The 12,490-nt window shown below is 40.1% G+C and overlaps 1 protein-coding gene across 11 annotated transcripts in view; it reads right to left on the minus strand.

Annotated features, from left to right (window-relative positions):
• The window catches only part of PRLR (prolactin receptor), a 155,362-nt gene that overhangs the window by 14,567 nt on the left and 128,305 nt on the right, over positions 1-12,490 (minus strand). For 9 of the 11 annotated variants that reach the window (XM_017811159.1, XM_017811157.1, XM_017811162.1 and 6 more), the window contains 6 exons: positions 10,653-10,766; positions 9,497-9,629; positions 5,923-6,092; positions 4,973-5,139; positions 3,298-3,439; positions 334-466 (listed from right to left, as the gene is read on the minus strand). In XM_017811159.1, the coding sequence (XP_017666648.1) occupies positions 334-466; positions 3,298-3,439; positions 4,973-5,139; positions 5,923-6,092; positions 9,497-9,629; positions 10,653-10,722 (815 nt within the window). In that variant the 5' untranslated portion in view covers positions 10,723-10,766. Of the gene's footprint in view, positions 1-333; positions 467-3,297; positions 3,440-4,972; positions 5,140-5,922; positions 6,093-9,471; positions 9,630-10,652; positions 10,767-12,490 lie in introns of those variants that run through there. The other 2 variants (XM_017811165.1, XM_017811166.1) reach the window with 2 other exon arrangements.

A 12,490-nucleotide genomic window follows, 5' to 3' on the forward strand; every position in this document is an offset into this window, starting at 1 on the left:
TTTGGACAGTTTTGTTTCTAGGGCTGCATGACTGAAGAGTTACAGGACTGTGATTTGTATTGCTTAACAAAATGCAGTTGCTGGACAATGGCAACTTTCAAGACAATCCATCTTTCTGAGCAGAGTAACTCACAGTAATTCACAATAATTCACTAAAATTATAAAGAGATCTTATTTCACTCTTAAATACATTGCTGCTTTAGCACTCTTTCAGAATATGCCACTGGACAAAACCACATATTACAGAAAATGACATCTCCCTAAATGCAAAAACAATCAGGATGGATTTTCCAGGTCCTTCCAATAAAATACTGTTTATATACAGTTTATTACCCCTCTTTGCTGTAAAGCAAAGTGTGGTTAATATGATGTCCTCCATCTGAACCAGGTTTCCACCAACAAGTAAATGTTTCCTTTTCAGGAGAACGGCACTTTATTATGGTAGGCTTTTCAGGAGGTGACTCTCCTGTGAAAGACAAAGCAATAAACTAATTAGTAAATTGCATGTATTCAGTCCACCCTGAATTCATAAAACAATGTCAAGCAGAGCACAGGAAAATACAAAGAAAGGAAAAGTTTTGCTTTCATAGAATCATAGAATCAGCTGGGTTGGAAGGGACTTTCGAGATCATCAAGTCCAACTCTTGATCCACTACCGCTGCGGTTACTAGACCATGGCACTAAGTACCACATCCAGTGTCTTTTTAAAAATCTCCAGGGACAGACAATCCACTACTTCCCTGGGCAGCCCATTCCAATGTCTGACCACCCTCTCTGCAAAGAAATTTTTTCTAATATCTAACCTAAACCTCCCCTGGCACAACTTGAGACCGGGTCCTCTTGTCTTGCTGATAGTTGGCTGGGAAAAGAGACCAACTCCCACCTGGCTACAGCCTCCTTTCAGGTAGTTGTAGAGAGTGATGAGGTCTCCCCTGAGCCTCCTCTTCTCCAGGCTGGACAGCCCCAGCTCCCTCAGCCTCTCCTCATAGGACTTGTGCTTGAGTCCCTTCACCAGCCTTGTTGCTCTCCTCTGGACCTGCTCCAGGACCTCAATGTCCTTCCTGAACTGAGGGGCCCAAAACTGGACACAGCACTCAAAGTCTGGCCTCACCAGTGCTGAGGGGGAGTATCACCAGTACAGGGGAAGAATCACTTCCTTGGACCTGTTGGCCACACTGTTCCTGATCCAGGCCAGGATGCCATTGGCCTTCTTGGCCACCTGGGCACACTGCTGGCTCATGTTCAGCTTCCTGTCAATTCAAACTCCCAGGTCCCTCTCTGTCTGGCTGCTCTCCAGCCACTCTGTCCCCAGCCTGTAGCGCTGCATGGGGTTGTTGTAGCCAAAGTGCAGGACCCAGCACTTGGCCTTGTTGAACATCATCCTGTTGGAATCAGCACAGGAATCAGCACAGTTCAGTGGTTCAGGCAACAGCCTGATACTTTCACCTGGATTCAGAATCCTTTCTCACTGCAGCCATGCTGAAGAACTGCTTTATTTCTCTGACGCTGGCTCTTCTCTGTCCCAAAATATCATAGGGAGTGCTCAAATACTGCCACAGCAGCCTCTATAAAATTATTTAAAATACACTCTGCTATACAATCTATTTTCTGTGCTGTCCTCCTTTCACCTGGGATAGAGTTAATTTTTTCTCAGTAGCTGGTATAGTGCTGTGGTTTGGATTCAGTACGAGAAAAATGTGGACAATAAATGGATGTTTTGGTTGTTACTGTCATGTTTATCCTAAACCAAAGACCTTTTTGTGTCTCCTGCTCTGCCAGTGAGGAGGTACAAAACAGATAAAAAAGGCTGGGAGTGAGAATAGCCATGACAGGTGACCCCAACTAGCCAAAAGGGTATTCCACACCAATAGAACATCATCCCCAGTATATAAACTGGGGAATTATCTGGAAGCGGGGCTGATCAGGGTGTAGGGATGGGATTTGGCATTGGTCAGTTGGGGTGAGCAACTGTTTTGTGCATCACTTGTTTAGTTTTTTTCCTTTTTATTATCATTATTATTATTTATCATTATTATTATATTTTACTTTGTTTCAATTACTTAACTGTTGTTATCTCAACCTATAGGTTTTACTTTTGATTCTCTTCCCCATTTCACTGGGGTGGGGTGTAGGATGTGAGAGACCAGCCATGTGGTGCTTAGTTGCCAGCTGGGTTTAAACCACAATATACAAAAAAAAATTTTTTAATTAAAAAAGTGTGTTTGAAGATTATTCTGTTTGTTTAAAAAATATGCTGTCATTTGTTTTGGGTTTTAGGTAAGAAAAATGAAGAATGTAAATGTTTGCCCATTTGTTTATGTCCTTTCCAGTAATTCTCTCCTGAAGTACCTATGATCTGTCTCCAAAGATACAAAGAAGCAGCTCTCATATTTCCTTGTAGTGTTGTTATATTCAGTACTCAGGATGCTCACCTGATTGCTGCCAAGGAAGTTTTTATAGACTCAAGCAAAGTGCTTAAGAGTAGGGCAGGGAAAAATGCTTAAATTTTGAATAGGATGATGCCAGTCAAAACCCTCATGTGATTGAAACTTTTGCAATTATGCACTCGTGGCAAAAATATGATCCTATTACATCAATAATAAATATTTCCTACTATGTAGAGCAGAGACATTGATTTTCCAAATTTCTAATTGCGTAGTGCATATTCGAAAATGGGTAATTTAAAAGATATTTTTCTACTAACAGTACTTCATGTACTTCATGATCAACAGCAACCTTCATGTCAAGTAATGAATAATACAACTAAGAACAGAAGAAGAAGATTTGAGACAACCTGGCTAAAGTGTCTGGCAACAAGATACAATGTCATGCATATTTAGTGTGCCTACTCAAATCCAAGAAAACATAGATAATGAATTCCACGTGGTAGTATCTGCAAGCATCGTGCTCTGTTAGACATGGCAATGCTTTCAGTCTAGGTTCTTACACAAAAACCATTACCTGACATCTGTAGCTATGTATAAAATCAATGTAATTTTTAAATTAAGGGACAGGAACAATGAATTATTTAGGCACATCTGCATCAGAAGTGACTTCTTCATACCACTTTATTTGTCATAGCCCATTTCAGCAGAGGATCTTGAGTGAATTAAAAAGACTAAACAAGCAATTACACAGAAAGTGTATTAAAATGCACTGATCTGTTCCTCCAGCACTATGAAGTATCTGTGTGAGAAGCCAGGTTTTCAGGGCTACCATTTAGGCACCTTTCACAATACTGAACTTGATAGAACTTAAAAACAATTTATAGAACAGCAATCACCATCCCCAACTCACCATTGGGGATTTGGATGTTTCTTTCAGAGCTCCATTCGCTCCATTCTCCAAGGTCTAACATGCAACGGACCTGAACAATGTACTTCACACCAGCTTGTAACCCAGTCACCTTGTAGTGTGTCTGCAGTCCAACAGATATTGTCTGGAAAAGAAAATGGACCGGGAAAATAATAAAGAATTGGGGCATTTTAACAATTAACAATAAAGGAATAGGCTTGAGTTACTGAATTCTGAAAGTCTAGAATTTCAGTTGGTATTTTATAAAATGTGAATTACAGAAGAACAAAGGTAGTGACTTTGCAGAAAAATTCACTTCAACACTGAGATTCTGACACTCAAGAACATACTTAACTGTAGCCTTCCTAGTACTCCATCAGATCCACACCACCAGGAACACATTAGGTAGTCCAGCTCACATATAAACCCTTGTGTAATTCTTCTCAGTGGCTTTAAGTGCATTTTTCAGGTCCTTTGAATTTCTCTTCAGAACTCTTTCAAAACACATAGCTTTCTCCATCATTAAGGCTTCGACAATTTAGGTAGCATTGAGGACATCTGACTATAGCTTTAAGAATGATAATTTATCCTGAAAATTCAGCTGTGGGAATATTCCTATGGTGGGGAATGTCAATGGAAATGGTGTGTGTGAGTAGGACACATCAAAATTTTTGAGTGGCGGGTTGCCTCCAACTGATTACATTGAAGAGTATGACGACAACTCTCAGCCCAAATAAATAATAATTAGGGAGAAATGGAGAGACTTCTCAAGGTTAAACTTGAAAACTACTAATAAATAAACAAGAAAACTTGTAATAGTGGCGGGGGGGGGGGGGGGGAGGACGACTGGAAACTTCAGCAGTAGCTGAAGCGTAGTTTGATGCTCTCAAAAGTTGCTCTGTCAGCATCATGACCTCTCCCTGGGCCAGCCAGAGCAGCCTCCCTCTCTGATGCTGTGAGTAGCTGCTCTCCAGACAGCGTGGGCTGCAGCAGGCAGGAAGCCACACCTGGGTGTCTGCATGTGACCATGTGGCTCCTTTCTCACTGATGCGTGTCTTAGGATACTGTAAGAAGGGACATGAGTTCACATGATGTTAAAGCATCCATGTCACCCACAGAAGTGGGCATAAATAGGAGAGGGAGGGGAGTATGCTTGTAACCTACCCTTCCTGGGAGAGGGGAATTTCTGTATATAGTCTATATATGTCTGGGACTAGTTATAGAAATGGTTTATAAATTTGTAGATGCCTAGTAACATTTTTGAGTGCCCAGTATTGTGATTCACCTATTGCATTGTTGAGTGATTGCTGAGTGCTGCATAGTTAAGTGATTAATTGTTAATTAAATTTAATGAATCAATAAACTCTTTTGATCCGGATTTGTTTTAAACTATATGAACTGCACAGTCTTTTATTGTGACATGTGGGATCATTACAAATAAATATTAGATCAGTGGACTAAAAAGGGTTTTGCAGTATATGACATTAGGATGATTATGCAAATACATTGAATTTCACTGTTCTACAAACCACTACAGTATTTTTCTTTCCTTAATCAGATTTAGTTACGTTAATTTTTCTACCCTTACAGAAACTAAAATTTTTATAATATCAGTTAAATTGAGACAAGAAAACTCACTGAATAGAGCATTTATACAATAAATATACTTTTCCATTACCTCCCACTCTTCCTTTTCCTCAGGTTTAAGTCGTAGCTCATAGTGATATACATGTGAATTAGAGCTGACAGCAGCTAACGGAGGTGGAGACCATTTTGCCCAAAGGTATGTTATACTAGCAGATGTTTTTGTTTCTAGAGAGAGGTTCACAGGAGCATCTGGCTGAACTGTATAAATGAATGAAAAGCGTGCCATTAATAACTTAATTTTCTCTCAGAAGAGGCACCTCCTTTATGGTTTTGTATTTCATCACATTAATTTCAGATCATTCAGCACTTCTGTAAGGGAATAGTACAATAGCCTTTTATTTTTCCTTTTTCTCCCTAGCAAGTTTAACCAGCTACTGATCCAAAGGTATCAGCAAATCTTAGACTTTACTCTGAGCTTGTCAGGCTAAGGAAATCAAATCATAATTTCATTAGGCCACTGTTGCAAAACTAAAATATCAAATATTTCATAGCTAAAACGAGTAAGTACATTATCATTATGATGTGTATATCATGTGTATGCAGAAAGTAGAACAGGGTTGGGAATATTAAATACTACAAAAAGCCCGTAGAATGCTCGGGCAGTTATTTTTACCCTCCTGAGACTTCAATGCCAGCAGCCATAAAGATGTTCACATTTGGAAAATTTAGGTAGCTCAACCTAACGAAAATTTTATAATCTGCATTGAATCTAACTGAAATACTGGAGACAGCTACAAACTGCAGTCAATTTTTAAGCCAAAGTTAAAATGGCAATAAAATATGTAGTTACTTAATTTATAAGTAAAATGCAGTATTCACATAAATTTAAAATGCATATTTTAGATCATCTGTAGATAAACACTTCTCCATATCAAGTTTCACATCCTGAGGAAAGAAATCTTTCATCATTACTTGTTCTGGCATTAAAAACTGCATACATCTCCAACTAGCTTATTTTCCATTTTATTCTTCTCTTTTTACCTATGGAGGTTACATCCACATACTGAGGGTCTGAGCTGTTACTTCCAATCTCATTCGTTGCCATTACAGTGATAATATATGTTGTCCAGGGATTAGTGTGGTTTTTATCAAAGTAGCAGGAATTGGGACCTGACGCTTGGTAGTCTGGACATTCATAGATTTTTTCTTCACTGAAATAAAATGATTTAAAAGTTAAAAGTTCAGGAAATAAAGCAAAGCAGGCAATATTCTAGTAATGGCCTATGTTCAGCAGAGAAATTTGAAATGGTTATATATAATCATATTATTTTTATATATAGAAACATAATATAATTCTATTACATGACAATATAATAATTGTATATAATACATATAATCTCAACTCTGGGAAACATTTTGGTGTCACATGCTATTGCCATAAGTGCTTCACTGCTATTTTTACTGCAGTTTTTCTGGATGAGTGCTCTCACTTCTTTTTTTTATACATAGGAATGTCAACAAAAGAATGGAAAGAGAAATTTCCAGAGACAGCACAAGGCAATTTTAACAATATTTATAAACAAGTAAAAGGGAAAGGAAAGACATTCACTTGGACTAAATAAGAAAAGTTGCTAAATATCTTCTTTCCGTATTACCCCTGGAAATTAAGTAGATGGGCCCTATGGTAGAGGACTGTTTTATTGATTAGTTTGTTTTCAGCAAGATCACAGTAGCATTTAGGCTGGAAAAGACCTCCGAGATCATTGAGTCCAACTTTTGACCCATCTCCACCTTTTCAACTAGACCATGACACTGAGTGCCACATCCAGTAATTTCTTGGAACACCTCCAGGAATGGTGACTCTAACACCTCCCTGGACAGTTCATTCCAATGTTTAAACACCCTTTACATGAAGAAATTCTTCCTGATGGTTAACTTGAACCTCCCCTGGCACAGCCTGAGGCCATTTCCTATCATCCTGTCTCTAGTTATGTGAGAAGAGGCCAACCCTCATCTCACTACAAACTCTTTTCAGGTCATTGTAGAGAGTGATAAGGGCCCCCCAAGCCTCCTTTTCTCCAGACTAAACACCCCCAGCTCCCTCAGTCACTCCTTACAGGGCTTGTGCTCCAGACCCTTCCCCAGCTCTGCTGCCCTTCTCTGGACTCACTCCAGCACCTCAATGTCTGTCCTGAACTGAGGTGCCCAGAACTGGACACAGCACTCGAGGTGAGGCCTCACCAACGCCCGATCACTGCCCTGGTCCTGCTGGCCACCCTGCTTGTGACACAAGCCAGGGTGCCATTGTCTTTCTTGCCCACTTGGGCATGCACTGGCTTATGTTCAGCCACTGTCAACCAGCATCCCGAGGTCCTTTTCTGCTGGGCGATTTTCCAGTCATTCTTCCCCAGTCCTGCAGTGTAGCCTGGGGTTGTTGTGACCTAAGGGCAGGACCTGGCATTTGGCCTTGTTGAACCTCATCCTATTGGCCTTGGTCCATCAATCCAGCCTGTCCTGATCCCTCTGCAGAGCCTTCCTACACTCCAGCATATCAACACTTCCTGCTACCTGGTGTCATCTGTGAACTGACTGAGAGCGCACTTGGTCCCCTTGTCCAAACCACCAATAAAGATGTTAAACAGGACTGGGCCCAACACTGATCCCTGGGGGACACCACTAGTGACCGGCTGCCAGCCAGATGCAGCCCCGTTCACCACCACTCTCTGGGCCCGGCCCTCCAGCCAGTTCCTAACCCAGCACAGAGTGCCCCTGTCCAAGCCGTGGGCTTCAGGAGTATCTTTGGGAGACGGTGTCAAAGGCTTTGCTGAAGCCCAGGCAGACTACATCCACAGCCTTCCCCTCATCCACTAGGTGGGTCACCTGGTCATAAAAGGAGATCAGGTTGGTCAGGTAGGACCTGCCTTTCCTAAGTCCATGGTAGCCGGGCCTGATCCCTTGGTTGTCCTGTACGTGCTGTGTGGTCACACTCAAGACAATCTGTACTATGACTTTTCTGATGTTAATTTACCTGGTTCTTAACATGATCATTATCACAACTATCTCAAAAGAAAAAAAACCTTATTAGTTCACGGTCTCTTAGAAATTACTTTTATATGGGTCTTCAGCTTTTTCAGGAGAGGGATAGTTTTGTACTCCATTAAAGCTGAACCGGGTGATGTACTCACAGCCTACCCCAAGTGTGAAGAATTACACAAACTGAAAGCACCACCTGATGTGGTGCAAGAATGCACATTAGTCCCACTGTTATGCTCTATACACCACTAATAATAAGATCTCTTAGTTTCCAGGCAATTTCGTCACAGTTCTCGAGGAAAAGATGTGAGTAAGAGGATAGTACCTGAGAGACAATGAGTCTAGAAATGCAGTTGTGGCCCAGATCTAGAGTGCTTGGCAGTGTCTGTATTCAGCAGATTTAATGAAATGGATAAGCACTCCTAACCCTCCCTAGACAGGGCTGTTCCGGGCAGTGATACGTATAACTTGAAACGCTCTTTAAAATGTTTTGATGAAGACTGAAACATCAGGGCTTTAATAAAATAAAAGCTCTTAGATCATTGTTGAGTGTGGTAACTTTATTAAAGGCTGCATCTTTTCTGCTCAATTAATACCAAATGATTTGGAATTTATTTAATTGAAGTAGGGATGTCTGAGGCTTTACCTTATCTATTCTGAACCTCACTGGATTTATTCAAAAAAATTTAATCTCTGAGCCTCCCTGCCTGCTTGGCCCTGTTCAAAGACCTCTTGTTTTCAGGAAAAAAAGTATAGTTATACAAAGATACACAGGTTAAGTAAAGCTGCCAAACATATACACATTTTATTCCTAAACAGGATGAAGGAGTCACAGACTTTACCAAAACAGCAACTTTGAGAAGTGCTACACAAATCTGATTTCACTCCATTTTGGGAACCAGGAAATTGGCTACATTTCCAAGAGGGGAAACAATTACTCTCTATACTCCAGATGGGGTTTTGCTGGGCATGCTAATGGACAGCCTCCTTGGCAGGGACCCAAGGGAACCCTCAGCCCTGACTGCCCCTGCCTAGCCTCCCCAGGCACCCCCAGAGCCCCTTGTCCCTGTTCCAGCCTGTTGAATCAGGGATGGTCTCCAGGTCCCCAAAACCCTGCACTTCCATGGTCCCTCCTAGCCAGCCTCAATCAATGTGCTGATGTCCTGGTCTCAGTCTATCCCTGTCCCCCCACTCTGCCCTGCTCCCTAGCCAAGGGGGAGTGATGGGCTCTGGATGGGACCCTCACTGCTCCATGCCTTGATGCTCCACTCCTCAGAGAAGACCCCATTCAACTAAAAGCTGTGTGCCTCCTGATAAGATGGACAAATATGCCTTTTCCAGCACTTCTTCAGTGGGATTTCAGGTTGGATGAGTTTTAGTAGGGATAGGCTGAAGTTTTGAGACTGGCAGTGGTCATGTTTTCTTCTTACAAGGGAAGCCATTCATTTCATGCAGCCCTTGTTGGCCATCTGAGGTTAACACAGATTCATAAAAACAACTTTACAAATTAATGTTATCATTCCCTTATTCTGTCATAACCATCACTTGATCACTTACAGAATATGTATGCACCACTCGTTACCTGTCCTTGCTGTAGAACAGGGTGTAATTGGTAGGAAGGCCTCCATCTGAGCCAGGCTTCCACCAACAAGAAAAGGTTTCCTTTTCTAGAGAACGGCATCTTATTATCTTAGGTTTGCCAGGGTATGACTGACCTAGAGAAGTGCAAAAATCCAGTTAGTCATATTAGAGGAGGACAAGGTTTTTGGTTGTTATTGCTGAGTGATAAGGCCAGCCACTAAGGAATGCTTTTTTGGAGACAATAAAATTATGCAAAACTATCGACTGAATTGGGTAAATAAATCTGGCTGGAAAAAGGATCAAAATTCTCAGAAAAGTACATATAGATATATAAAAATATATTTTTACCTCAAACTTCCAAAATAACTACTAAAATTATTTTGCTTCTCTTTTTAATATGAAAATTTAATTTTTGCTTAAACTCAAAAAGTGTATATTTATCTCCAAAGTAAATTGCAATGCCTGGAAGTAAATATATGACCTTTGCGTTTTTTTTTTCCCTAAAACATTGAATTTTTTTATCTTCAGATCATCTTAAAATTAAATTTCACCTTCAACTTTGCAACAGAACTAAAATTCCACTATTTGTGCATAGTTAGGGTAAACTACAGGTTAGACAAAAAGAAAGAAATCAACAGGCTAGATGATTATTTTTGTGTACTAGCAACCTGAATGTATTCATTAATTAGTTGGATATTCACTGGTAATCCAAATACATTTAAGAATATTTCTTGTTAAGACTACCTGTCATTAGGTTATATCAAAAGCACAGACCACTAATTTACATATATTTTGGCATGAAAAGCATGTGATCTTTCAACTTAATCTTACCTTTATTTCATTAAAGTTCCATATCACTATCTCAAATAGTGTGACTATTCATATGATGCTAATTTTCCAGAAGGTGACAAGGATGAAGTAAATGTAGGGGTGGAGTGAGTGTCTTTCATCACTGCCACCACACAGTCCTTAAATTAATACTATATATAAAAAAAGGATTCGAGCCATTTTCAAAATGCCATAAAAAACTTCAGAAGAAAGTACTTTAAATAGGTCCAGGCTCCACTGGTGGTCAGGACAGATTGGGTAAAGCCTCATACTTTTCTAAAGAAAGTGTTTTAAGGAAAAACTAGTGTTTCAGGAAGGGTTGTACTCACCTGTCAGACCTGCTGTAGTCAGAGCAAGTTGCAAAATAATTTGAACTGATGAAATGAATCTCTGCTTCATGATGTCTGCTTCTCCTCAGGAGGAAATATCAGATCAGAGGCTCACTGAAAAACACACCGTCATGCAACAGTCAATAACAATGCTTAACGTATAATATGTTTTACTTGACTTGATCAAAGTCCTTTTTGAATTGCAGCTAATTGATTCTTGTTCTCTCAAAAGGTGTGGCAACACCTACAGTTCCACTTCAGAAGGTGAAAACCTGAATCCCTGAGTAGCAAGAAGGTTTTCCCAAAGGTCCTTGAATGGTTAGCAGTGCTAGGATTACAATTTCATAGCATTAACAAATCTTGCATATTTATTTGACATCTTGGGATACCTGGTGCTTATCTTAGCGTTTTAACTTTTACAGTCATTAATTCACCAGAGAAACCAGCCTTTTGGTAACAAAAATACACTTTTATCCCTATTGATACAAAGAAGATGCCAACATATTCGAACACTGAAACTCCTGAGAACAGAAGGTAAATAGAAAAGGTCTAATATTTATTTAGAAGGTTTTGATTTTTGATCTAATCTCACGACTTCTGAATATTTGGGACTGTCGATATTGAATTCAGGATCACCTGAGCTGAAGAATGCTACTGTTTCTGTGCATTTAATTCATTGTTTTTACTGCACTGGATTTTGCAGTGAAGTGGAAATGTCAAAATCAAAGAAAAGAAACCAAGGGACAAGTGACATAATGTCACAGCTAATTTACTGTGTGAAAATGCAAGATGGCATGCAATTATCCCTCTTTCTTCAACCTGTAAAGGCTAATCCTGTAGAACGGCAGAAAAACACGTGCACTTGGAAAGCCACCAGCTGTGACTCCCTGCAGTGGGCTGACACCACTAGATGTCCTCAGAATTCAGGCTATAACTCTGGGTGCTCTGGAGACTCTGTTGTTGCTAAATCTGTTTGCTTAGCCTGAAGGAAAGACAGTACTACTTAAGGCAAACCTGCTGCTTCTCCCACCAATATGCTTCCTGCTTGGAGATGATGACTGCAGTCGGCTATTAGCTTCTCAGTAACCAGCCTCACTCCTTGAAACTAAAGAAAAACAATTTACCAGCTAAATAGCAGGCTCCTTATCTCAGCTTTCCACTCCCACCAAACACATCTGACAGGTACTTGTAGGCTTGCAATCCATCCAGTGTAGCACAGCATGGGAACAAGCTGTGCCTTTGGGGAGGAAAAATTCGTTGCAGTTCATCAGATGACTCAATTTTCAGCATGCAATTCATTTTCTGTATCAAGAAACTATAATCCATCTTCATACAAATGTTTTTCCCAGCAGAAAGGCAAATGAAGTATCAGTTAATTTAACTGAGTCTAAAACATGTTTACTGCGGACAATGAGGCAAAGAACAACAGTTGGCTACATTTCCATATACCACTTCCGAATATCCAGGCACATTTCACACCCATAACTGAGGTACACGCTAGAAAATCACATATGGGCTAGTTTTAGACTCACTCAGAGCATTCTGTGCATATGCAGGCAGGTTTTGAGTATGCACATGAAAATTTTAGTACTGTAAACAAATGGCAGGCAAAAATGTTAGTGTTTACTTTTAGAAATTAGTTGAAAACTTGGTGTTATATAATGAGGGACAGAGTTGACTGTGCTCATACAAGGCACATTTTTCTCAAGCGAAGGTGAAATAATGAACTATAAACAGTAGCTATTTCATATGATACCATTTAAAATATTTCACTATTTCTAAAAATAGTTGAAACGTTTGCAAAATACAGCACTTTCAAACTCAGACTCTTACTGTGA

The sequence above is a fragment of the Lepidothrix coronata genome, unplaced genomic scaffold, assembly GCF_001604755.1.
Source record: "Lepidothrix coronata isolate B3197 unplaced genomic scaffold, Lepidothrix_coronata-1.0 Scaffold31, whole genome shotgun sequence".
Taxonomy (NCBI): domain Eukaryota; kingdom Metazoa; phylum Chordata; class Aves; order Passeriformes; family Pipridae; genus Lepidothrix; species Lepidothrix coronata.